Here is a 27,624-nt window from a genome sequence, read left to right on the forward strand (position 1 = left end):
GGCAATCTTTTCCCTCTGGCGAGAGACAAAGGTTGCAGACCTTGTGATGGTCACTGGAAATTTAGCTCCATGCTGGGGGCATTTTCTAAATTGAGTCTTTTCCATTAGCCGTAGGCCCGAATGGCGTCAGTAGGCCCAGCGGCCTGCGTCGACAACCGGAACAGTATTTGAGTTAGAGCGTTGAAGGGTACGCGAACGAAAATACCGTTGTGATGTTTTGCACGTCGAAAATTGTTTGAGAACATGGTACCGAACCACTGAAGTTACATCTAAACTCTATGGCAGAAAAAAAAAAAAAAAGAACAAATACAGGATGAGTCTATGCCCATGACTTTTGTCCAAGGGAGGAGTCACCTATCGAGACTACAAAGGACTTCTTCCAAGACAACAAACTGCAATCAAAGCCAAACACCAGAAGGGGGTCAATGCAAAAGTATGAATTCTGCAGCTCATACACCTCGAACATTAAGTTACTGGCCTGCAAATGTAGTTAGGCAGTATTGAATTTTTTTATAGATTCACATAGGACCCTTCCTCCTCCCAAAAGAGGCTACCCTTTGTTTGGGTGAGGTTTTCTACCCCTTGTGCTTTAAAATCTTGGGGTTTTAGCCTCTCTGAAGTGTTTTAGAGGGCACTGTTGTCTGAGGTTTATATCAGGATTGATTTTTACAAAACGGACTACAGTAGGCAATAGGAGTGAATTATATTCCCATTATGGCCTATGGTACAAGATGTAATGCTTACTCCCACAACGTGGAAGGATTCAAGCATGTGCATCTATGAAAGATACCAAGACTGGATAACTTCTGTTACAGGTAACAATTTTAAGTCACTATAGTTCATGCACAACACATTTTTAAAGAACTAGTTCATCTAAAATGTTGATAGAAAAAGACCAAATACCTGGTTTCTGAAAATACTAGGTTTTATTCACACCCCAGTGGTAAACAATAACCTTAATAAGGTGACTAGATTTTATTTGTAGATCACCGTCACATAAAATACAAAAACCCATTGCAAACAAGCTGTTATGAACATTAGACATGGTCTGTGTTATCTGTATTTGCCAGGAGCATTAGTCTTGTAAATAGTCAAATTGAAAATGCACTGCCTCCTAGTGAGCGCAGAGTACTGCATTTGTAGAGATGTAATGGAAAGGCACAACTAGTGCAAGCAGACAAACCCCCAACTACTGGGCTGAAATACTTTGGTTGGTTCGAGGAGATGACTTTCTAAAATAAATCTTGGAAAACAGTTTATGACCCCTCCAAGCCTGCAGTCAAAAACTACATGACAAGACTTCACAGGAACCAAACAATGGAGCAGTGAACTAACATTCATGCCAGGATTTTCTGCATTTTAAATATGCAAGAAAATGAGCCTTAAAATGCTAAGTAGAATGGAGTCTTACATTTGTAACTTCTTTAAATGTTTTATTTATATTTTAACAAAAATTCATTTACTTGATTCTACCAAGAAATACAAAAACATAAGGCTGCAAGTAACTAATTGTGTAGGCTATTACAGTGCAGGTAAATCCTCAAGGCCACTTATTTACACACGGCTTCACTGCTGCTTGCACTCCGCTGGATTCTGATCCTTCTGCAAGAGAAGAGAGATTAGAATTTAGAATTGCATTCAGGTTATACATTTATAGCAACATGAAAGGTATATGTATAGAAAAATACATCATAATTTAAAAGATAGTCTGTCAAAGTGTATGCAATTCCTATAAAAAAAGTGATAAACAAGGACAATTTAGAATGAGTGTCACACTTCATTTCCTGTTCAAGGCAGGGGAAACCCAATAAACCCTTGTAGGCTTGGGCACTGTATAGTTAAAGTCAGAATCTGCTACAAGGGACTTGTTTGAGGAAAGTTGGAAATCTAATGAGTTGTACTTATGTATCACACTCAAGGGTATCCACAGGATGACCGTCTTAATTCAACATAGCAAATATATCAGTGGAAGGAGGGAATACATAGAGCACAAAATGGTGTTTGAAAAATTTTTACTTCAACAAAAGACGGGAGATCAATACAGACAAATTAATTAGTGCAGAAGGTCATGAACAGAGATAGATTATATTTACTCTGCAGTTCACAACTAGACACATCAACTCCAAATGATAGATTACACAACCTAAATTAATTAATAAAAAATGGTTGTGAATTGGTGACAAAGCAACTGTGAAGGAGATGATAGAAGGTCGACGTTTATTTAAAAATCGAGTAGATAGCATACTGCATTCCTAGTGTGGCAATTAGACCAACAACAAAGTAACACTTAATATTCACCCCTATATGCAGGATCCCAGATCAAATTTACAATAACATTTGTAATAATGGTAGGTCCTTTATAGGTGTGCCTATAGACAGGAGACTTGATTTCGTTAATCCATGTAGACTTCGAATTAGCCATTTTTTATTACCTTGAAGTGCATGTTTGAAAACCGCTTGCAATTTATTATAGACCCATCTGAAGTTCAGGTTAGTGTTGGTAGGCTTATTCTTAATTTTCCAACAAAGTTAGAATGCTGGCATCCAGATTCCAGATTTATAAAATGGGTGGACCCTTTGTCTACTTTTGATCTTGGAAGACCCAGTTTCGTAGCCTATCAAATCTTGCACAAAGGAGTAAGGATCCTTGACGTCCAATCATGGCAAGTAAATACAAGCATTGGAAATGCAATAGGTCTCGCATTAGGAAAGTTTGAGCGATTGTTATTGTAAATGACATTTATGTGTTGGTTTTGAAAATAGCAAAAATAGCTTTGTCAGTTACAATGTCAATAGTTTTAACTTTCGCAAATGTGACACCTATAGCATTTGTAATGCAATGTGTGTTGAATTTACGTGACTTAGATGTATTGATATTACAACTAACAATGGCTTTTATTTTTGTAAATAATTAATACTTATATAAAAGTTATTGTCATTTATAATGGCAGTACCTTAAACGTTTGTAAATAACTTGTGAAGATTATGTTCAGTGTATATTATTGTGACGAAAATCCAAGAACATTGCATTTGCACCTACACACACACACATATATAGATGTGGTGGTGGAGGATCTGGGGATACGGTGGTGGTGGATGTGGTGTTGGTGGATGCAGTGGTGGTGGATGCGGTGGTGGTGGATGCGGTGGTGGTGGAAGTGTTGGTGGTGGATGTGGTGGATGTGGTGGATGTGGTGGGTGTGGTGGAGGTGGTGGAGGTGGTGGTGGTGGTGGAGGTGGTGGTGGTGGAGGTGGAGGTGGTGGAGGTGGAGGTGGAGGTGGTGGAGGTGGTGGTGGTGGAGGTGGAGGTGGTGGAGGTGGTGGATGTGGTGTTGGTGGATGTGGTGTTGGTGGATGTGGATGCGGTGGATGTGGATGCGGTGGATGTGGATGCGGTGGCGCTGAGTGATGTTGTTTTGGGGACAAGTGATGCTGTGGCGTTCAGTGATGCTGTTGTAGCACATAGTGATGTTGTGGTGCCCCTGAGTGATGCTGTAGTGGTGGAAGTGTGCACTGCCGGCTGGTGGTGTGTGTGTGTGCCTGGTGGAAACGTGCACTGACTGCTGGTGGTGTGTGTGTGCCTGGTGAAAGCGTGCACTGACACTGGTGGTGTGTGCCTGGTGAAAGCGTGCACCGGCGGCTTGTGGTGTGTGTGTGACTGGTGAAAGCGTGCACTGATTTGGTTGTGCATGTGGTTGTATGTTGTATGGCGGGCGTGAAACTTAAAGTACGGCCGGCCTATGCAATTAGGAGAGGGGAGAGTGGTGAGGAGAGTAGTGTTGAGAGGGGAGAGTGGTGGTGAGAGGGGAGAGTGGTGAAGGGGAGGAGAGAGTCAGGCCTGGAGAGAGTGAGGAGAGGGGTGAGTGAGGAGAGGGGAGAAAGGCGAGAGAGAGAGGTGAGAGGGATTGGAGAGGGAGTGTAGTGGTGAGAGGGTACAGTGTTGAGTGTTGAGAGGGGAGATGGGGAGAGGGAGAAAAAGGAGGGTAAAGAGAGGGGGAGAGAGGAGAGAGAGGGGGAGAGAGGAGAGAGGGGGAGAGAGGAGAGAGAGGGGGAGAGAGGAGAGAGAGGGGGAGAGAGGAGAGAGAGGGGGAGAGAGGGGAGGGAGAGAGGAGAGAGAGGGGAGGGAGAGAGGAGAGAGGGGAGAGAGGAGAGAGACGGGGAGAGAGGAGAGGGAAGAGAGGGAAATGGAGAGAGGGTAGAGGGTGGGTAAGAAGAGAGGGGGAGGACGAGAGCGAAGGACGGAGGGGAGAGAGCGAAGGACGGAGGGGAGAGAGGGGAGGGAGAGAGAGGAGAGCAGGCGGAGGGGGAGAGGGAGAAAAAGGAGAGGGTAAAGAGAGGGGGAGAGGCGAGGGAAGAGAGTGAAAGGGAGAGGGAAAGGAAGAGAGGGAAGTGAGTGAAAGGGAGAGGGAAAGGAAGAGAGGGAAGTGAGTGAAAGGGAGAGGGAAAGGAAGAGAGGGAAGTGAGTGAAAGGGAGAGGGAAAGGAAGAGAGGGAAGTGAGTGAAAGGGAGAGGGAAAGGAAGAGAGGGAAGTGAGTGAAAGGGAGAGGGAAAGGAAGAGAGGGAAGTGAGTGAAAGGGAGAGTGAAAGGGGGAGGGAAGTGAGTGAAAGGGGGAGAGAGGGGGAGAGAGCGGGAGAGAGGGGGGGTGAGAGGGGGGGAGAGAGAGCGGGAGAGAGGGGGGGAGAGAGGGGGGGAGAGAGGGGGGGAGAGAGGGGGGAGAGAGGGGGGGAGAGAGAGGGGGAGAGAGAGGGGGAGAGAGAGGGGGAGAGAGAGGGGGAGAGAGAGGGGGAGAGAGAGGGAGAGAGAGGGGGAGAGAGGGGGAGAGAGGGGGAGAGAGGGGGAGAGAGGGGGAGAGAGGGGGAGAGAGGGGGAGAGAGGGGGAGGGAGAGAGGGGGGAGAGAGGGGGGAGAGAGGGGGAGGGAGAGAGGGGGGAGAGAGGGGGGAGAGAGGGGGGAGAGAGGGGGAGGGAGAGAGGGGGGAGAGAGGGGGAGGGAGAGAGGGGGGAGAGAGGGAGAGAGGGGGAGGGAGAGAGGGGGGAGAGAGGGGGAGAGAGGGGGAGAGAGGGGGAGAGAGGGGGAGAGAGAGGGGGAGAGAGAGGGGGGGAGAGAGAGGGGGGGAGAGAGGGGGGGAGAGAGAGGGGGGAGAGAGAGGGGGAGAGAGAGAGAGGGGGGAGAGAGGGGGGAGAGGGGGGGGGAGAGAGGGGGGGGAGAGAGGGGGGGGAGAGAGGGGGGGGGAGAGAGGGGGGGGGAGAGAGGGGGGGGGAGAGAGGGGGGGGAGAGAGGGGGGGGAGAGAGGGGGAGAGAGGGGGGAGAGAGGGGGGAGAGAGGGGGGAGAGAGGGGGGAGAGAGGGGGAGAGAGGGGGGAGAGAGGGGGAGAGAGGGGGAGAGAGGGGGATGGAGGAGAGAGACAGACAGGGAGAGAGGAGAGGGAAGAGATGGAAAGGGAGAGGGGAAAGGGAGAGAGGGAGGGTAAGAAGAGAGCGGGACGACGAGAGCGAAGGACGGAGGGGAGAGAGGGGAGGGAGAACAAGAGGAGAGCAGGCAGAGGGGGAGATGGGGAGAGGGAGAAAAAGGAGTGGGTAAAGAGAGGGAGAGAGGGGAGGGGGAGAGGAGAGATCGAGGGGGATGGAGGAGAGAGAGACGGAGACGGGGAGAGAGGAGAGGGAAGAGAGGGAAGTGAGGTAAAGGAAGAGAGGTAAAGGGAGAGGGAGAGAAAGAAGAGAGGGAGAGGACGAGAGCGAAGGACGGAGGGGGAGAGAGGGGAGGAAGAGAGAGAGGAGAGCAGGCAGAGCCAGCCGACCTCACAGGGACAATTTATACAGGTGCAGTGGCAAATCACATACCAGCCGACCTCGCAGGGACAATTTATACAGGTGCAGCGACACATCACATACTTGCCGAACACTGACAATTCATACAGGCTCAGCAACACATCATATCCCATAACTCATACGGACAAATCTTGTACTTATAAAACTCGCAGTAACAAGTCACAGGGCAGAAGGGGGCTTCATGCACAGAGAATGTATTTGATCATGTGAGAGAGACAGTGGCTGCACACCTTTACTCGGAAATATCCATGTGATATTTGTATAATCCAAACCTAGACGAGCGGCGAAAGAGCCTTGTAGACGGCCAAAGAGTCAACAAGGTACTGGAGGGCATCACTGGGTGCTGAGAGTGGAGACGGGTTCTTACTTTGCCCTGAAGTAGTGTTCTTCGCAGAGGTGTGTCCTTCGCTCTTTCCTAAATTGAAGAATTGTACGGACAGTCCTGAAGGACATGGGGATTTTGTTTCAGGTCCTGCCTGGGTGTGAAGGAGAAGTGTAGTGCAGAGAGCCACTGGAGGTGGTGAGCTCGTCAACCAGCTAGGCAAGGGTGCTGACCGTGATGGCTTCTTTGATGATGCAGCTGGTTTAGAAGATGGTGCAGGCTGGCATGGGGCGCGTGTGAAGTTCCATGGAGGAGGGTGGTTGGGGAGATAATGCACCATATTTCTTCAAGCCCTTGATGAGGAGGGCTACAGCATGCAGGGAAGGGGATGGTGACCAGTATGGAGGTTGTCAAGCATGTGCATTGCCACCATGCAGAAAGTCCCACTGACACATGGGTAAAGAGATGCGCATAGAACTATTTGTAATATGTTCATGTGCGGGAGCCATGAAGGACAGCACTGTCTGCAGAGCTCACAGTAACACAAGCCACACAGACACGGGAGACAGAGGCAGGTCCATGCTGTAGGCCGGGCCTCACACCTTGGCAGGGACACGTGGAGAGAGCAGAGCTAGGAATAAACCACAGAACCACAGGCAAAGTTTGCCAGAAATCCATGCAGGTGAGCTAGCACAGCTCAGACGGCCACATAAGCTCAGTCTGTGCCCATGAGGGGGTAGGGTGTTTACAACCTCAGCTCGGTCTGGCTGAAAAGTGGGTGAGCATCAGTGTAAAGTGCGCTCTGCCTGTGTGGGGGTATTCCATGTGAACTCCGCCTCTGAGTGCACTTACTGCATCAGCTCCTGCTTTATCTGGGGGGTGGGGGAGGGTGCCACATGAGCTCCAATGGACACGAAAAAAGGGCCAGCCTCAATCTGTACTAAGGAGATGTTGGGTTGCCTCAGTCTATGCTGGAGAGGACACGATGCAATGTGTTGGAGGGCTCATTCTCGGTCTAGGGCTGTGCTGAGGGTGCTCCCAGGGGGCCTTGGTCTGTCGAGGATCACCTCCCTCGTTCTGGTCCGGCTGGAGGGGCTCCGTTCACAGGGAGGAGGAAGTGAACGTCCTGCTGGGGAGGGTTCATTAAAGGAGATCAAAGTCCTTGGCAGACCCAGGGCCACATTAACTCAGCCTCGGGGCAGCTGTGCTACCAGAGTGAAGGCAGGAAGGGGCACACAGAGGTAGGGTGGAGCGGGACTGCGCATGTGCCTACTCACAGCGGAGAGTACTCATCAATGCGAGAGTACTCATCAATGCAAAAGAGAAAAGCATGGGCAAAATCAAGAGGCCTTGCCTTTGAGACAGACTTGCTCTGTCAAAGTCTTGTATTCATTTGATTGTGATGTACGGCATTGTCAAAAACGCACGCTGCGATTTATATTTTTTATTTTAAGATTTACCGATCTGAGATAGATCTGTAAATAACAAGAAAAAAGTATAAATTGGAGTAACGCAAAGGCATTTTTATTCATAAATTGGAAGGATTAGCAGTAATTTGGTGTCTAATCCTCCTTAATACAAGCAGTGCCGTAAAATATATTTTTTAAAACAGTACCTTGTTCATAGAGGTGAAGACATGGTGAAGAGTCCTCTGGTCAGTGACTCCGGGGAAAAGGGAGGGGGCGGAGTAAAAAAAAAAAACAAGCCTGAGGGAAGGCAGGGGAGGGGGAGGAGAAATGCGACACGGCGGGCAGGGGAGGGAGAGGAGAAATGCGACACGGCGGGCAGGGGAGGGGGCGGAGCGGGGAGAGGGTGTGAAAGCAGCAGGGGCCTGGAGTGCGGCTGAGGGAACTAAAGAAATGCAACACGGCAGGCAGGGGAGGGGGCGGAGCGGGGGTGTGGGAGGAGTGCGTCTGAGGGAAAATACATGCAAGGCAGGCGGCCGGGGGCATGTGCACGCGCTTTTAAGCTCAATGCGCATGCGCATTGAGCTTTAATTTCACGGGCACTGCAAGGAATCGCCACGATTCCTTGCAAGTTGGTTAAACACTGTTTAAGCCCCCATAGTCTCGCAAGCTCGATGCGCATGCGCTTCGACAGGCGAGACCTAAAAAACCAGCTGCCCACAGCCATTTTTGGCAACTGCAACATCTTTGACGAGGTAAAGGCAGCTGACCCACTGGTGTTAAGTGCTGGAGGCTGAAACCTATGCAGAGACATACAGAAGTGATTGCCTTGACACTACCCTCCTGACATTAGGGCCTCTATCAGTCTAGGCTGTCCGTTTCGAAGTGCATGAAGAAGTCAAGAAAGCAGCTTAAGGACGACTGAACGACTGCCACCTGCTCCCAGGTTGCCTCAAACCATACTACTCCAAATGTTTTGACATTTAGATACATGATTGCCTTGAACAACGCTCTAATAGTAGTCTAGACTGAGCACCACTAACTTAAATTCTGCCCACTCACCTTCTACAGGGGTGAAAGCAAGTGTCATGGGTGGGAGAGCATGTGGATACACTTTCCCTCCAAGGCGGATGTTGAAGCTAAACTGCCAATTTCACCCTTCGGGCAAACACCATCCCGACCCTTAATCTCAGGTAAAACATCCTGCAAATGTCAGTCTAATGTAATAAGTAGAGCCCCGCCCCCCCCCCCAAAAAAATCAGTAGATATTTCTGGGCACATTCCCTCCACAGTAAGACAGCATGCAAGCTTCAGGTATTAAACACGTGAAAGTCAAGAAGGAAAATAGTGTGAAGCAGCTAGTGTCTCCAGACAGAAATCTTTAAAGAAAAGACCTTCGGTCAAGATCTTCCTTGCACCAAAAAACAAACTGCCTAGAAGTCATCCTGCTGGTTCTGAGGGGATAGTGTAGTTTCATTCTCTTAACAAGTCTTTCAACAAATGTGGTGTACTTTTCAGGAACATTCCTGCACTTTCCCCACTAAGCAGTGTGGCACCAAACGTTATGCAGCAAGGTAAAACAAATTCTGCATAATTGGGATGTTCGTTAATTAGTAAACATTTTAAAATTCTTGAAGTTACGTTCTAGGATCCAGTATATAGAGATTTTACTTGTTAGGATGACCACCAATAGCAATAAGAAAAAGCTGGTATGGGGCAGTTCAGATTTGACCGAATCCCTTTAAAATCAGGCTATTAAATGTGCCTAGTTAATGCAGCACATCCGCTGATCTAAGATTTACGGTACTTTCATCTGCTGTCAATCATCCCATTCGAGTTGGGCAGCTGGTTCTGGCGGATTGCAAACATAATCTTGAACTTTGCTTAGTCCATCTTTTGAGGTAGCATTACCTTTAACTATTCAGCAACCTTAAATATGCCAAAATAGACTAGGTCTAGTTAAAGGCTACATAAAAATAAATTGAGCATGAACTGCATTATTTAACGGGCAGACTGACAACGTCCTACAACCCAGGGTACCCACAAGCCTACAGCAGACTTGGTGGCAGCTCAATTATAGGCAGAGTAGTTGTACACAAGACACGACCTACCTTTCAGAAGGCACATTAACCAAGCATTCACATTTCTGGAGAGCAGAGTGCCCCTTTAATAATCTTTGCACCTGTGGCCACAATTGGGTGCAGAGGTTAAAGTGTTGACCTTGTTTGTACAAGCCAAGCATGCTCCATGTGCAGCAAAAGCAGGTACACACCTGTAGCTCAAGAATGCTTTAATTTAGTGGTGTGCCAGAAAGTCATCCTATAAGATTCTAGGAGTGGCGCTCAAGGCTTCTGTAGCACGTTGGAGTACGCACTGAAAAACGAAATGTTAACAGCCTCTATATAAAACATGACTTCTGAAGATGGATAGCTTAGGGGATTGATAGCTTAGGAAATGCAAACCATGCAAACTATAAAAAGACACGAATGCTGGCAAATTCTAGGCAGTCCTCAAGCAAAATGCTGAGCGATTGTTAAGCCTATTAAGGCAAAGTAGGCTGGACTCCAAACAAACCAGGATGTCACTAATCGAATTAAGCTGCAAATAAGCAACTGATCAATGCTAGTTCTACCCTAGCCCGAAACTACCGGTTCTGGTAGACACACAAGGGGGCTCAAAGACCATAGAAAGAACCTACTGCAGCAGGCTGGTTTGCTTGATATGGGACGAGAATACATCAATACCAAGGCTAGGGGTAGACAATTGGATAAATCTTAAGTGCAAGGTGTACTACATTACGTGTGTTTTCCTTCTGCAGATATAGCCATGTCTCATTGTGTTTCAAGCTCTAACATTGCCATCAATCTCGCAATTTTTCTGCTGTTTTGTTCAAAGAGATTTCATATGATAGTGTTTGACTGCTATGCTTAGTTTAATTAAATTTGCTCAAGTAATGTAAACTGTTCAATACTTTTCTAGTCAAAACTTCCTCTGCAGTGTAATTATAGATACATGTTTAAGGATACACTAGTCTTTAAGTCCAAGTTAAGACAACCAATACATACTTGATATGCAAGATAGGGAAAGACTTAATAGGTCATTAACCTGTTCCGTGCTCCCATCGCCCAACAGGAGCACTCCCTCCCTGATGCTGCGCACGACCGTTGGCCGACGCTGCTCCACCCACCCTTTAGAACCCCTGCACTGCAATGTTCACCGCTGTTAACGGGTTAAATGTAATATTATGGGTTGTACCTGTACACAGTGTTATAGCCAACTCAAACAAGCATTTGCAATAGGTTGGGTTTATGAGAGTTCGAGCTATTGGCATTGTAAATGACAAGGTCTTTTAATTAGGTTTTTGTTTTTAAAACCAATAAAAGCCATGGTAATTTGCAATGCTAATAGCTTAAACACTTGGCAATGCGAGACCCATCCCATTCCAAATGCTTGTTTTACTTCTGGAAACAGGCTGGACATCAACCAGTGCTGAAAATCTGTGAGAGGATAAAAAAAAAAAAATGTTGAGAGCATAAATGGGAAGCTGCTTGCAAATGAACATACAAATATATTAGGGTTACCATCATTAACAGGGGCTCTTTCTATCACCACAAGTTAGAAATTATAGCCAGGTCACTCAATGTTGCCTTTTCAACTGTCAAAATAATTAAGAGCACACCACTGAACCCCCAACTTAAAATCCTCAGGGCAAAACTGACTCCCACATTATCATATGGTAGTGAACTATGAGGCAATTTGAGCTCCTACAACATGGATTAGTAGCCAAAATGTATGGCTATTGGATACCAACATTTTCTTCCCAAGCTTAAATGTGTATGGAATTTTGGAAAGTAGATTGGCCAGACCAATCATTCCTCAAAGCATTACATTCTTTTAAGAAGGAGTAACTGCGCACTTCGGATTATGTAATCGTACAAGTACTAAGCACCACCAAAATGGTTCAAAATACAGGGACTACATGGATCCTTGATTGCAGGCATGAGACTTAATGGCCATGCCTTGCATTAGATTTCAAAAGACTTCGATTCATCAGTTATGATTTCTAGAGGAGGGCGGCATAAACAGCTATGAAAAGATAACGGACATATTAGTATGGCTCTGTATAAGAGACCCGTATTCCTGCCCCAACTGGGTGTTTGCTAGTCGAGCTCCCTCCAAAGTGACAGTGGGGCATGGCCAGTGATGAGCTGTGGGGATCCACAAGATCTGCAGGACTGGTTGATGCTTTGGGCGGCCTAGAGGGCTGAGACAGTGGAGGCTCAGGCACCTGGAGTCAGCAGGACCTGTGTTATGGAGTGCCAGTGTGTGGGGAGAGGGTGCCTTGCCGAGATCACAGTAGGTGAGTGGGGGTAGCTGGACAGAGGGAGAAGTGCAAACGAGATTGGCTAGGCTCCAGCCTAGCATGGGCCCATCCAGCCTGACATTGTGGTGGGTGGCAGCGGGCCTGGAGGCCATGGCACCCCTCCGTGTTTCTTTCCCCATCTAGTTCATGCCTTGACCAGCAGTGCCTCTGATAAGGGAGAAGAAGCGAGGTACCACAGTGCTACTCATGATCTGCCTAGACAAGCAAGCAAAGGACTGGGAAACATGAGAAGCTGCATGGGCCAGGAGAGTCTGTCCTAGTCAGTGACAACTCCATCAAACACCGACAAAATTTCCAGCCTACAGAGAGCAAGTTTCCAAATTCAGCAGAGCGTGTTAGCTGCGGACATTACAGAGAAGACGTGGCAGACATTGCGAAAGTAGCATCCTGCAAGTGTTGCAAGCAAAGTGGGTGCCGTTGCAGGAAAGCAGTTCATGTTTGAGTAGGAGACGCTCATTATAGAAAATGCCCACAGGCTGTAAATAACAGTAGACAGACGTAAAAGATCCATTACTCATGGGATGTTACAAATGAAGAAAGGCTGGACTAAGCAGGGACTAAAACCTTTTAATGAATCAGAAGCCAGCATTTACCAAGGGCAATGACAAGCCAATGAAGAATATGGGCAGAGTGTGGGCAGGGCTTCAAGTCCATACTCTAATACAGCATGCCTTTCAGAGCTGTACTAGATTCATACACATACAATTACATAAGAGGGCAGCCATCTAAAGCAACAACTGCGCCAGATAGTCCAGGCTGCACATAATGGGATAATGCCTGGATCACATTTCTTGCATGAGACTTGGCAAGCTCTGAGCGGAGGCAAGATGGCGGACGCAGCGTTGTCCGAGTGAGACAGGCTCTCTGCTGCTCCTTACAGGCATACCACCCGCCTATATCTGACTTTATAACTTTGAAAAGAAAACTCTTAAAAACGACTCCTGAGGTGCTCATAATCACCGAGGGATGCTGAGCGATATACTTAGTTGTCAGCGGCTTCAGCAGACGTGACAAACTTACCTGCGTTTTGTCTGCCCCACAGCACTTCGTGGATTTTCCGCCGATTTCCAGACGCTGCCCTTAGAGATTATATTAACTGGAAGTTAATTGACTTGGAGAACAGAGGAAGAAGAAATAACCTTAGAGTCTTAAGTATTCCTGAAGATTCCAAGGGGAGTAATATTCTGCAGTTTGTTTAAGAGTTATTCTCAGAAGCATTTCCTGACTTAACTCAATGGGACTAGGAGCGCGAATTGCAAAGAGTATCGATTTCCCTTTCATAAACGTACTGCCAGTAATTCTACTGAAGAGAAACCTAGAGCAGTTTTGATTTGCTTAAATAATTTTCTTCTACGAGAAATTCTATATGATTTAGCTAGACCTGATCCAAAGAGAAAGGGAAAGTGCTTAGAGTTTTGTTCGCCCTGATTGCCAGGCAACAGTCCCAACAGCGTTGGCATCTCAGACAGTTGCTACCCCAGTTTCAAGCTAAGGGAGCTTTTTTGTTAAATCCTTCCAAGTTAAAGGTTTTTTTATAAAGAGAAAATGTATTGGTTTCAGAGATAGCAGCTAAAAACTATCTAGCTACAATAGTTTATGGTCTGGTCCTTATCTTAGCAAATAGAACAAATGGTAATGATGTTCTCTTCACATTCATGGCTATAGTAATGAGGTTAAAAAATGTTGCTTCTCTAGGTATTTTTACTTGCTTCTCAGTTGGGGGCAGTCAGCTTCTCGCTCCATCAACTATGGGGACTTGTCAGTCCCGGTCTATTTTGGGTGGACTGCAGGGTGGGTTGGATGGGCTCTCAGGGGAGGGGGGGTTTGGTGGGTGGGGCAAGGAAAACCAGTAAAGTAATATTTTGAACAGTACAAATGTGATCTTGTCAAATCAGGTCCTTTAATTGCTTTATTGGTAAATTTAAATATTTTTTGTGAGATCTCGTATAATCAGTCTTTAAAATGGGTAGATTTATAATATGTTCATGGAATATCTGTGGCCTAAATGATAGGAGAAAAGGGGCATTATGGCTCAAATCCTGAACACAGTTTACCTCGTGTATTCAAGAAACTCCTAGCCTGGAAGAATAGGAATTGGTTTAAAGATCTAGGTCTTGAATTAATTGGCTGCGCGACAGGGTACAACAATAAGAGGAGTGGCGATAATAATAAGGTATGAGCGAGTACAAGCATACGTGTTAAAGAGGATCCCTTGGGTCGGTGGGTAATTAGTGAATTACGGCTTGAAGCTACAGTTTTGACTATCTGTACTATCTATGGCCTTAACTCAGATGATATGGACATGCTGAATCAGTCAAGTATAGAATTAGCGTTGTGGCCGTCTCCTCTAATTCTATGTGGGGATTTTAATCTGCATTTGGATGGGCAATTTGACATCTCTAGTAATTATATATATGGTGGTAAGAAGAAAAATGTATTCAAAGCTATTAAAGGGATTATCGATGAATTTGGGTTGGTGGACATAGGTTATTTAAAGGGAGGTGGTGATCCGGGGAGTACTTTCTATTCTGCCCCGCATCAGACATTTTCGTCTTTACTTTGTAACAGCGGGATTTATAAAACTGACAATTAGGTTTGAAATTCTCCCCAAAGTAATCTCAGACCACAACCCTATTTTTGATTTAGATAACCCTAGCTCACCTCCGAGGCCTTGCACTTTCGAGCGGAAACTATTACTTGATCCCCTTTACATTGAATATATGGGGAAGTGGATCCCCGAGTTTTTTTTTTAATTAATCAAGGTTCAGCATCAATTGAGATGGTGTGGGATGCTTTTAAATCTGGGGTTAGGGGTGAAACGCTTACTCAATTCACCAATGGGAAATGCGAAAGACAGCAGATATTTATCTGGGTAAACTGCGAGATATTGAAATTGTTGATGACGGCCTGCAGTAGAAAGTTAAATACAGATTTAATTTAAAAAAAATTAGCTATTCAGAAAGTAATATATCAAAGTTTGCCACAGATCTAGCTCAACAAATTGCTGCCTTCAGATCCGAAGTTTACGAGGTGGGAGAGAACTCTGAGAGACTGCTAGCGAAGAGATTGCGACAGGAGGTTTCGGCAAGGATAGATAAAATCATGGATGACTCCGGCCAATTATATGATACTCCTTTGGAAATACTGGGGGTCTTCTGTGACTTTTATCGTAAATTATGCACAGGATATTGGTAGTATTGAAGGAAGGGTAGCTGAGTTCAGTGAAGCCTTACTCAATATCATCTTGACACCTCAGTCTGCACAATTAGACGCCCCAATTACTTGGGAAGAAATAGAGCAATCGGTCATTCGCTTCAGGCAAAGCTGTGGACCAGATGCTATCCCTCTGGAATTTTTTAGAATTTCATACTGTTCTTACAAAAAAAAAAAAAAGACTGACTACCCTTTTTGGAAGCCCAAAAGGGGAAGGCACCACCATCATGGCAGTCTTCCATCACTGTTTTTCTTAAGACAAATCGCCCTTTGCTACCATCTTCCTTTAGGCCCATAGCACTAATTAATGCGGATAGTAAGGTTTATTCTAAGATCCTGGCCTCAAGCCTGACCAGTATTATCACACCATTGGTCTCAAAATTTCAACACTGGATTATTCCCTCAAGAGACAGGGCGGATCATATACGCCGTTTAATTATATTTTTGGATTGGGCTCAGGCAACTGGCTCTACTATTGGTTAACCCCATTGGATGCAGAGAAAGTATTCAGCAGGGTTACCTGGGCATACATGTGGGATTCTTGGACTAGTAAGGGATTCGGCCCAGGTATCTTAACTGCTTTGAAAACTATGTATCACTCTCCCACAGAGTCTATACGGTTGGGTGGCCAAACATCATCTTTGTTTCAGATTAATCACGGTACACAGCAAGGGTGTCAGTGCTCACCCCTACTCTTTGCTTTTTATATAGACCCCTTCTTAAATAGTTTAAACTTGGCTATAAAAACTTGGCTGTAAACATTAAACTAATTCATTTAGCCAAAACAGATTATCGAGCCTTAGCCTACGCAGACGACCTAGTCGTAGTTACAACAGATAGAAACAGCAATTCCTGCCATTAGTGACTTAGCGACAGTTTGGATCCTTCTCAGGATACAAGCTGAATCTATCCAAAACTTAGAAACTGCAATTCCTGCCATTAGTGACTTAGCGACAGTTTGGATCCTTCTCAGGATACAAGCTGAATCTATCCAGAACTCAGACTTTATACGTTGGTGGTAACCTTCCTACCACTATAGTAACCGTTCCTGAAGTTACATACTTGGGAATCAAGATATCACTTTCGGTCTCCAAAATCCCAGAATTAAGCTTCAACCCCACACTGGTAAAAACCAGTCCGATTACAAAGAGTAGATCATCTTCACCTATCCTTGTATAGTCGAGCTAATGTCCTACAAATGTTGATATTACCTAAATTTTTATATATGTTTCGTACAATTCCCATTGAATTTCCTTTGATATTACTAAAAAATAAAAAATAAAAAAAAAAGGGTAACTTCAAGATTAGTGGAACTACCAACAACGTAGAGCTCATAAAAAGAAGATTCTCCCTAAAAAGCGAGGTGGGTGGAGTATTCCCTGTTTTTTTACTATGCTGCTTTACAATTTCAGTCCATTTGTTGGTGATAAAGCTCAAATTCCAATGTGTAATACGCCATCTATTTACGAGTTGGCGATGGGTGAAGAGATAAAGGGATGTTTGTTGAAGATAATTGAACCCAGCTATTTCAAGAAACCTAAATTCAAGATTCTAACAACTGCTTATATAGTTTGGAAACTGATTAGGCTTCACATGGGGATTTTGAAATTAAACATACTCCTTCTACCGCATCAGATTACCCCATATCTTTCGCGACCAAACCGCGACTAGGTGAAAGACTAAAGGAATTTATTGTTTAGGGGATCTGTTTAAAGAGGGACATTTAGTTTCTTTTTACAGCCCTTAAACTCAGTATCTGAACATCAAATGATTAGAATTCCTCTTATTGAATATATGTTGAAAAAGATACCAATTGGCCTATATTATTCCTGCTTGATTCAATAATTTCCGGATGATCTGGAAAACTGTAAATGGGCAATTAAACTTGGGATATCTGAAGTTAATATTCTGGAATCTGGAACGTTGGCCAACCGAGTTCTTATTACAGAGAGGATGCGCTCACAATACTTCATGGCCATACACGATTTATACTACACCAAGTAGGGTTTCTAAATTGAGTTGGACCATAGGTGCAAAATGTAACAGGTGCTGCTTATATGCCGCGGACGCGCTCCATATGTTTTTTTATGCCCTAGACTTTGCGATTTCTTTTGCGTATTGAAAGGTTTTTGGTCAAGATTTTGGGGCGTACAACTGGTGAGTTAGTACTGACTGGGTGTAGGTCTGGAATTATTGATCAGCCAAGGCTACAAAATGTTTCCCGTTTAATTAAATGGCTGTAATACGGGCGTGTATCACTAAAGACTGGATCAATCCTGAGCCGCCTTCTTTTATTAGTTGGCATGAAAGACTTCTGTATGTATAATTTGGAATTGGCTATATATAAAACTTATGGGAGAAAATATATGGGCCCCTATTACGGAGTGGATTTAGGTAAAGGCTTAGTCAGCATTGTACTCCTTGATGAATGTATTTACTTTGTAACTTCTGAAACCCGATTTGTATGCGCTGTTTTTCCCTTGCAAATAAAATGTAAAAAAATTTTTTTTTAAAAGGAGACTTGGCAAGCTCTAATACCAGCCCAGGTTGTTAATACCCTAGTCTCAGTAGTGTGCGAATCAATTTTCTACTAGGAGCAGTATACACAAACAAAATCAGCTCATCTTTGTTTTAAGAAAACATTTTTACTAGATTGGTTTTTACTTTTATTTCGAACCAATGTTCAATCTTGGCACTTACTGAAGCGCTTCCTCTTCAATAGCACTCTAAGGCATGAATTTGTGATTCATATAATTTAGTCTGGTTTATGAATTTTTTGGCCCACTTCTGTCACCAAATTCCACAAGCTAACTTTACCTCAGAGGCTGCTTCAGGAATAATAGAGTAATAGGTAAAGGGACATGCCTAAAATTGTAATATCTTAGAGCAAGGTTTTAATGATGCTGGTGCATTTGGTTCAAGTGACCCAACATCAGTTTCATCGAAGATATAAATTCAAAACAGCAAATTTAGGTTAATAAAAATAAAATCACTTCACTGAAAGTGAAGCAGAGAACTGCCACAAGATTCTCAAACCAAACTATGGGCTCAAGTGGAGTGTAACGACAGGTTAGTATAATTTTTATCTGTATTAGCAGACAAGTTTATAGGACATATGGTAAGGAAAATCTGCTTAGGAAAGCAATGGTTGACCGAAAGATACTTGAGAAAGTGAAATTGTATCAGTATTGTTGGAGGAAATGCTCATTTCAAACATACTGTAAACTAACAATACTTGCACCTACCATATTATAGCTTTATAGCCCGCTGTAGAGGGCTATACCGGCCAATAAAGACCTGCTCCAGCGTTAAAGGAGCAAGCCGAAGGAGGGCCTTTAACAAGGGAGTGTGACTTTAATGGCCGGTATAGCCCAGTTACTAAAGGCTATTAGAACAATCTGCCACTAGAGGGCAGAATGTTCTAACAAATAAAACAAAGGCCTCTTGGAGTCCAACAAGGTTTAAATCCCATCTGGCTCCCAGAGGCCTTTGTTCACAGCAAAAGCGGTGGTCAAAAGCAACATTGGAATGTTGCTTGGCAGGTGTTAACTGGCCCGTAGAAGCATGGAGCACTCCATTGTATTCAATTCCACTGTTCTAATAGTGTTTATTTTGTTTTTAACCGAAACGAACAAGACCTCCCTCACTACTCTGCAGCTTTAGTGGGATGCTGAATAGAAGAGGAAAAGGTCTGCCATTTCAGGATTAGACTTCATCTTTTGAATACCATAGAGTAGTAATCATCCTTTGAGACAGACTTTCATCTAGAGGTAATAGGACGATGGTACTGCTACAGGTGTCAGTTATGGGCCTCAGATGGTAAAGGGTCCCACTCACCAAGCAGGACACCAATGGTATTTTCATTAATACTGCCTTAGGCAGTATTAGTGTTCCTCACCTGGACAGGCCATAGCCCCATTTTATTTGGTCTAGATTGCGAATCTGAGTAATAGTGTCTCAAATGGCAACCAGCGCCCTTTCAATCCTACAGGAGTCTGTACCAGAAAATTCACAGGATGATATAGCAGTAGTCTGCTATACATGTTGGTTGAAATCTGTTAATCTACTAGCCCCAGTCAGTGCCTCTAAATCTAGGATGAGCAATCCCTCTGCCTCCTGGTTTTTCAGAGGATCTAAAAACTAGGAAACAAAGGTGTCGGAGACCGAAAAAAAAGATGTTGGAAAGATTAGGAGTTAGAAAAAAGTAAATACAAAAATGTTTGTACTACAAGATCATGAATAAGGAAAAAATTGGTTAAAACAATTAGACTAAAATTATTAACAGAAACATAATAAACCGGTCAACACAAGGCAAGTGTTCAACGCTGAAGTCTCAGCAAAAAGTAGGTGTAGAACTCTCCAAATCGGTTCTCTCCCCCCACCAACCTTACCCCATCCTCAAACGAGCTGGTCTACACTAAGTCTCACAGCACAAATCACTCCTGAAAGCATTCACCCCTCCCACCTTTGACGTAGTGAACTTGGATCAATGCTGCTAAATCTGGCATACATTCACTGGAAAGAAAGAAAAAAGTTACAGGGACGTTAGTTAGCCTCAAATTTTACTCATACATAACCAGAGTAATTCAGCAGTTCTAGTTACCGGAGTCAACTAACTTACGCCACTGCAATGCGCTGCTTCGGACCTCTATCACTCATGACAGTCTGTGACATCACTAAATTGAAGGTTATTTTTTAATTGCATTTCCCAACCTTTTAAACTGGGTGAGAGTGCCTGTGTGGGTCTGTGAGTAGCGCTATGGGTCGGAGAGCGGTTGTTGGTTTGCTAGGGGTGCTATGGATTATAGGAATTATTCAAGGCATTTAAGAAAACCATTGACTCCGCTCTCAGACAAGGAACCCCTTGTGCTCAAAAAAAGCAAGGATGTAGACAGATTACAGATAACAATGGTGGAACACACTTGCTTTGCCTTGGCCATGTGCACAAAGTAAAGATTAGTGCTTTATGGAAGTGGAGCTTCAACTCGAAAAAAATGAGGGACAGGCAGCCTGGGGAGAGCACTTTGTTCTATGTGCCCCCAGTGTGCTATGGGACTGCAAGGAGAGCATCAAGGCGCCTGCAGTCACTGACTGCACCCCACCTAGTGTGGGAGCCTACATTGGGAACCATACAAAAGATCGGCTTCCGACAACAGAAAGCATTGCTCCACTCGCTTGCTGGAAGTGGTGTTTGCTGTGACTTGGCTGGAGCCGTCAAATCACCCATCAAGCCACAGCAAACCGCTATGCTATACAGCAGGATACTGTCCTAGGTGGGTAGCGGTCCTCAGGGCAGGGAGCAGCCTGGGAGGGTGGGCCACATGCAACTCCACCCATTTAAAATTAATAGAATTTGGCCCAGGGGAGGTGGTCCCAGGGCCTGGTTTGGGGGGGGGGAGCCCCTCATTACAAAGAAAATAGCCCTAGGGAGGTGGCAATTCCCAGGATTTACAAATGTCCAAGGAGGGGGCATGCACCTCCCTCTTTAATTTTGTGTTAGGCTGCATGACCATCGGGACCTTGACCACCAGGGGACAATTAGTAGAGAAGCACAGGAGTGGGTCTGGTTGTCTTTTAGGAGCTGCGGAGTAAAAATTCCCCCCCCCCCCAAAAACATTTTTAGGGGGGTAGGAGCAAAAAAAGCCTGGCGAGTGCATGGCCTTTAGTAGAGGATTCCACCCATGTTTGGTCTTAAAAAAATATTCACTGCTTGAATGAAAAACAATGTGCGCCAGTAACCAGAAATATTTTCAGTAGGTGGGTTAAATATAAAAGTCCAATATGCATGACTAACAAACTGATTTCCAAGAATTATCTGTAGGTTTATCATCAGTGCAGTTCCTTATTACAAATAATCAAACCAACATTTGCTTCATACAAAAAGGATACACAATAGCAATCTCTTGCTCAGGTTAAAGATTAGTGGTATGCTGTGCAGACTAACACCCAAGACAGTTAGTGTGTTAATGCAGTGTTAAAAATGGCAAGTGTTACCTACCCAGGACAAGATTTCTACAAGATTTAAACCTAGTGAGGAAAAACGAAGAGGAACGGATGTATGAAGGAAGAAACATGCTTACAAATTAGACACAGCAAATTAGCAAAGATTGTTATTTAGTATCCAAACTGGCCTGTTTTTAATATTAAAATGGACGGATTCTCTTATTGATACTAAATAGTTGAGTCACATTGACAAAGTGCACAATCAAACTGTAAGCTTAAAACTCCGAATCCAACTGAGAATAAAAAAGACCATTTACCTTGGGCTCGTAATCTGGATCATTTTCTTCATCAGCTTCCTCCTCACCCTCCTGTCAAAAAAGATGGGCATTAAGCAAGGATTCAACAACACCATGAGAACATTTCGGATACCACTAAGGGGGGGAACAAAAGAAACAAACGTAAATACTTTCCTGAAGTAAAACCTGCCAGAAAGCACTTAAAGGACTATCCACAGTCCGTTGTTTAAGGGTTTTACCTCAGACGTTTCAACTGCCCAGTACCATCTGCTCATTCTCTGTATTTTAGATTAGTGGGTTCTGTGGGCAGGACCATCTGGGAGGGTGATTTGCTACTGCTCCTCATATTCCATAAGTCTATCCTAAACGTGATAGGTTTTGGCCGATAGGTAGAAGCCAAAGAGGAATCCTTCAACCAGGACAGAAGCTTCAGGCATGAGTCAAAGCTTAAAAGCAAACTCCATAAGCTAGTAAAGAGTACTCTCCAACGCCAAGTATTCCCTCCAATGCTGCTAGGGGTGACTCGATAAATGGTATTAAAACTAGGCCCAATAGTGGACTGCAGATAACTATAGGCTGTCAGCCGCCTGGCATTACAGGAAAACAGATACTTGGCCCACTAGCAGCAATACAGGTATTGTTCAATTATTTCCAAGGCAAGACAGGAAATGAACCAATTCACATGACTCACAAACCAGAACATGGAATATTCTTTACAAGACTACTTTGCTAAAGGAGGCTGTATTACATCCTCTGTAGGTTCAGTAGGGCAGTCAGGCCTTAATACAGCATTCTTAGGGGACCACCATTTGCAGACAGCTATGCTTGCTAGACCTGTACGATTAGGTTTTAACAAAACCTATGCAGCTCAATGGAAGTCACTGCTGAGCAGTAGTTAAGTTAATTAAACGTTAACATAAATACATTTAAGATTTTATTCTAGTCACTGAATACCCCTCATTATTAAAACAGATTGCCTAGTTTGTGGCCCAAATCGCTAGCCTCCAGTTACCCAATAGAAAAGCATTTTAACCCCCCCCCCACGCTCTATACACCAGTAATACAATAGACATAGGAATAATACCTCATCATCTGCTTCTTCGCCTTCTTCATCATACTAAAAAAAAAAATGAAATTAGGAACCGCCTTGCTGAACAAAAGGTTTACACAGGAACACATTACAGCACATAAATGTATTCTTATGACCTAGTTTAACAGCCAGTCTAGTAGTGGGACTTTAATCTTTCAGCACCCCCAACCCAAAGCAAGTTCTTGAGAAATCATACAAGAAATATAATTCATAGAGGAAAAAAGGAAAGCCTGGACCTGAGAAAAGTTAGGCTTCATTAAGGCTGAAGACCCCAAAATATAGTCCTGGTTTGAACCATCCATCTTAAGTTAACTGGTACTAAATGGGCTACAGGCTTATTTTTGGTGTTTTATAGAGCACGAACCAGACCCGTAAGGGTATCAGAGCGCTTTACAGGCATGACAAGTAGTATACAAGGGACTTAGGAGGGGTAGATACATTTGGGATCAGACAGTTAGGATAAAACAGGTAGATACATTTTTCAAGAGACGGGTGGTCTCAGATACAGGGTAGGATGTCTAGAGGTGCCAGGTGGGTGTCATCCAGACAGTGATCCTACAGGAGGGTAGCACAAAGTCACTGAGGTGATTGTGATGGGAGTTAGTAGAGGAATTTGCCCAGAAGGAAAGTTTTGGCCTCCATTTAAAAGTGTGCATGGGTTGGAATTTTTCGAATTGGGGCGGGAGTGAATTCCAAATTCTTGGTGCAGCCCCGGAAAGGGCCTGATTGTATGTGGCTGGGCTTCTCATCGAGCAGTCTGTTCCCAAGGCTTGGAGTTCCACAACAGGACCAGGTGTGAGAACGATCTTCCTCCTCATCTTGCTCTTAGTTCTGGAAGTGCTCATAAGACTCATATGCAGACCTACGGCATCTTGTAGGAATATATGCAGATATTAGGTCTGATTTTCCGAGGGGCCATTGATGTTCATTGCTTTGAGCCAGGCAAAGTGATTCAACTTTATCTTGGCATCAATGAGCAACCAGTGGAGCAGTTGCAGGGATGCTTTTACCGATTTGTGTCTTGGGTTCTGAGCAATAACCTAGCCGCTGCTGCATTTTGTACGACCTGGCTATTTGTGACATTTTGGTGAGCCCAGATGGGAGTTGCCATAATCAAGGTGGGACGCCACCAGGGAATCAATTTTCAAGGTGTTCCGGGATAAGCCCAATGATTTTTCGGATCATTCCGAGAAAACCAAATCATGCGACTGCTGATTTATTGGCTTGATAGTCTATTGTTGGTTCTTGGTCAAGCCACATACCCAGACTCTTTATGGAGGGTTTGTGAACAGTAGGATTTCCCACGTCCTTTGGCCAGCTAAACAGGCCTGGGGAAATAGTTATTTGCCAGGATCAACTCTGTCACAATTTAATTTTAGGCAAAAGTTGGCCATACAATTTGACACAAGACAGGGCACTCATTGATGAAGTTTCAAGTTTGGGCCATTTGCAAAGGAGACCAGGTGTGTCTCCAGGATCCGAGATGAGACCGCCCAGACTAGTATCTGCCAATGGGTGCATATAGACTTTGAAAAATGTGGGACCGAGACAAACCCTGTGGGACCACACATTTTGCTGGCATAGTTTTAGACAGGCGGGTTCCATAATCTGAAATTGTCAGAAAGGATGTGGGCCACTCTAGAGCTTTGCCTTGAGACCTCTTAGTCAGCCTTCGACAGGTGAACTATTTGACATGACTGAAAGCTATTTAAAGGCACGACTGCTAGATGGTGAATGCCTACAGACAGTGAAGGGGGTCTGTTAAATATTCAGGCATTAATAGTGGTACACAGACTGAACTTTCCTTTGAGGTTAGTTGTGGCACAAAACCCTTTTCCAGAGGCTTGCGGTACTAAATGCCTGGAGTCCACTGCATCACAAGAGGGGAAAATGTGCCGACTACCATGCAGTTAATACAGATTGCCATTTAGTTCTGCGCTCTGAACAGTTATAAGGGGGACATAAAACACCCGCAAAAAGCCCTGGACTATCAAGATCACAGGTAGTGGTTGACAAACTAAAATGACTGAGGACTACTACTGCATCAGCTGCATATAACACAAAGGAGTAATCCAGCTAGAAAGAAAAATGCAACAAAAACAAAAAAAACTTTTCACTCTGTCCCTAAATGCCTTGCTGCCCATCTTCAAATGAGCAGTTTGAAGCAAGACCATTTAAGGTCACCAAGCATAATAACTCAAGCCATAGGCTGAGGTAATAACCACCCCACCCCAATAAGCACCCAAATCAAAACCTTTTCCAGAGGTACAGGAAACTGGATGTTATTTACTTACATCATCGTCATCTTCTATAGCTTCACCAGTGAAGTACAACACCGATCGTGGGACAATACGCTCCCTTAGAAAGTGACCAATTTCAAAATCTGCAGCAAGGATTGCTTCTGCATCGTCATCCTGCAAAACGGGATAAAAGTAGTGTGGCATACTTCCAACCATTCCACATTATTAAAATGCAGGCATGTGCATAACCAAAACATTACCAACTGCTGCACCTTGCACTGGACATTTTTTATGAGTTTGTTAACTAAATAGTAACCTGTATTTTAAGTGCACTTTAACAGCAATCGCAGCCAATTTCACAATTCACCTGTTGTGTACACCATTTCAACAGGAAATTACTTCCACTTACATAAAAATAGAATAAGTTTAAACTTGTAGCCTAGACTGCCTTTCAACACATAGGAAATTAAGGGACACGGGAGCCAATTACTTTAAGTCACCAACTTCACTATTCCATCAGGGCTTTTATTGGTACCTGCTGGTGAACAGCTATTTTGGAAGTGATGTCCTTTAGGAATCACCAATAAAAAATGCCTTGCCAACCAAGAATCCAGGGGAACGAGCAACTAGTTTTCAAATATTCCACACCATGTAGAACTATGAGCAAAACTTATTTTTCTAGAATAGAAAGCAGATACTTCAAATACCACAGAGGCTTTCAGAGCTCCACCTCTGATGAGATTAGACAAATGTATTTAAGTGCAGTTTTGCAGACAACAGTTTAAGCTCCAGAATCGTATGAACGGAAATGCCAGAGAAAGCAGTAGACTTCCATTTCCACCATCCTACAAACCTCACCTAATGGCCCACTTGGTCATGCAGAAATGGAGGCTTTGCTGCTCACTTAATGTGTTGTGTTACATGGCAACATTTTGTTCAACAGAACATAATATACAAAATTCACATTGGAATGTGTTTGGATGCAAAGAAACTGGCCTTAATGGCGCCTAGTTTACAAGCCACCAAGCTTCCTAATGCCCTTAGTGGAGCAAACTATAAACACCAAATAGGGTTTGATACTGTAAAGCGGAGTGTGTTGGGAGGGGGGAGGGGGGGGGGGGGGTTGATCAATCAGGACAGACCACCACATGCGCCCCCCCCCCCCCCAAAGGCTATCGAGTACTTACTTCAATACACAAACAGCACATTAGTCCTGTGTGATCATGTAATATTTTTCTTATTCAATTTCATTACATCTTATTATACAAAATAGCCTGTTCTTGCATATGTAAAAGTATATACAAGCCACATTGTGATACTTTACAAAAAGTAAACAGAACAATGGTTCCCTACACCAAAGACCAATACATAACATTGTTAACTGAAGAGGATTAAGGTTGTGAACTAAGCTGAAGATCTAAAAAGGTACCCCTTGAACAAATCCTTGGGTTTGCTTTAACACAAGTGTGAATAGCCCAAATAGCACAGCGATGAGTGGATTTTATCTACATAGAGTCCCCTTCCCTGCTAGTCCAAGTCCATTTATTCTCCAAGGGGCTGGTTATTCAATTTCTTAGCGGTACAAAAGGGGGTGGTGATGGACGGAGCATCTGAAACAAACTCACACCCAGTCAACAGATCTGGGTTTAATCCATCACCGTTCTTTAGCCCACTCTGCCACCCCAGTTCAGACATGGCCATATGGAAATCAGTCTGAACCTGTGCCTCATGGGAACAGTCCAGCCCGACCTGCAAAGCCATGCCTTCTCTGGACCGGAAACAAGCTACAGAGGACCGGTTTCTGGCATTACAGCAGTCTTCAGCCTGGCTTGCTTGAATCCAGTGGCAAAGTGAGCAAGGGACTCACGTCTGAGTATACCCTGCCACACTTATGGCGAACAAAGCAGTACAAAAGGGGGTGGTGATGGATGGAGCATCTGAAACAAACTCACAGTCCAGCCCGAACTGCCAAGCCATGCCTTCCCTGGACAGGAAACAATCTACCGGCTTGGCAGTTTGGGCTGGACTGTTCTCATGAGGTACAGGGTCAGACTGATTTACATATGGCCATGTCTGAACTGGGGTGGCTGAGTGAGCTAAAGAATGGTGATGGATTAAACCCAGATCAGTTGACTGGGGGTGAGTGATTTGCTTAAGCGCTCCGTCTTCATCCCCTTTTGTTCCGCTTCTTCCGGATAAGTAAAACTGTACTCTTTGATTTGGAAAAGGTTTTATTTGTTATCAAAATAGGCCACCCCTGTGTTCTACTTAAGACTCTACAAACATCCAATTGGTATACGGATTTCTAGCACCTCTTAAGAATTCAAGAGAAGTGGCAAGGTCACTGGGAAACACCCTGAAAGGCAAGCCCAGGGGCGATTGAGTATCAAACGTGAATCCTAATGTGTGTGCTTAAGAGGACAGTCTATTTTCCTTTTCATGTGGTGGGACTACCATTACAACATTGGCAGGGACAGGATGAGACTGCAGTTAGCACCAGCTGAGGGAATTCCGAAAGAAATGGTAAACATACGTAGGTGTGTTATTTGTAGGACAAGCCAGCCATTTTAATAAATTAATATTTACAATTCAAATGTTAAGGTTTTAGACAAACTGCAACTTCCTAGGTTTAAGATGTTACTTACCAGTTCGCCACTTTCTGGAACTGTAAAACAAAATATAGAGTATCAGTATCCAAATTTGTGTAGGTAAAGATGTGAACAAGTTAAAGACTCCATAGGTTACCTTCTGGAGGAGTGAAGAAGTTGAAGAATGAATCATTTGGTACAGTCTTTGTAACAGTTCTAACTGTGCCACGCCCCTTATGCTTCTGTTTCTTCTTGATAGTTTTCAAAGTTACATTTTTTCCTTTCTTCCAGTCTATTTGGCACCTAGATGTACA

General features: G+C 44.3%; 1 protein-coding gene across 8 annotated transcripts in view; it reads right to left on the reverse strand.

Moving 5' to 3' along the window:
* Positions 1-907: 907 nt before the first annotated feature.
* NAP1L1 (nucleosome assembly protein 1 like 1) overlaps positions 908-27,624 on the reverse strand; it is a 47,997-nt gene continuing 21,280 nt past the window's right edge. For 2 of the 8 annotated variants that reach the window (XR_015295279.1, XR_015295278.1), the window contains exons 10-17: positions 27,468-27,613; positions 27,368-27,387; positions 24,777-24,896; positions 22,477-22,509; positions 21,414-21,464; positions 21,152-21,180; positions 19,619-19,668; positions 908-1,602 (exon numbers count right to left, since the gene is read on the reverse strand). Coding sequence is in view for 6 of the 8 variants with exons in the window: in XM_086918051.1 (XP_086774177.1) it covers positions 1,567-1,602; positions 21,414-21,464; positions 22,477-22,509; positions 24,777-24,896; positions 27,368-27,387; positions 27,468-27,613 (406 nt within the window). In the remaining 2 variants the exon portion in view is untranslated. The remainder of the gene's footprint in view (positions 1,603-19,618; positions 19,669-21,151; positions 21,181-21,413; positions 21,465-22,476; positions 22,510-24,776; positions 24,897-27,367; positions 27,388-27,467; positions 27,614-27,624) is intronic. The other 6 variants (XM_086918057.1, XM_086918060.1, XM_086918058.1 and 3 more) reach the window with 3 other exon arrangements.

This window comes from Lissotriton vulgaris, chromosome 1_1, assembly GCF_964263255.1.
Source record: "Lissotriton vulgaris chromosome 1_1, aLisVul1.2, whole genome shotgun sequence".
NCBI classification, from domain to species: Eukaryota; Metazoa; Chordata; class Amphibia; order Caudata; family Salamandridae; genus Lissotriton; species Lissotriton vulgaris.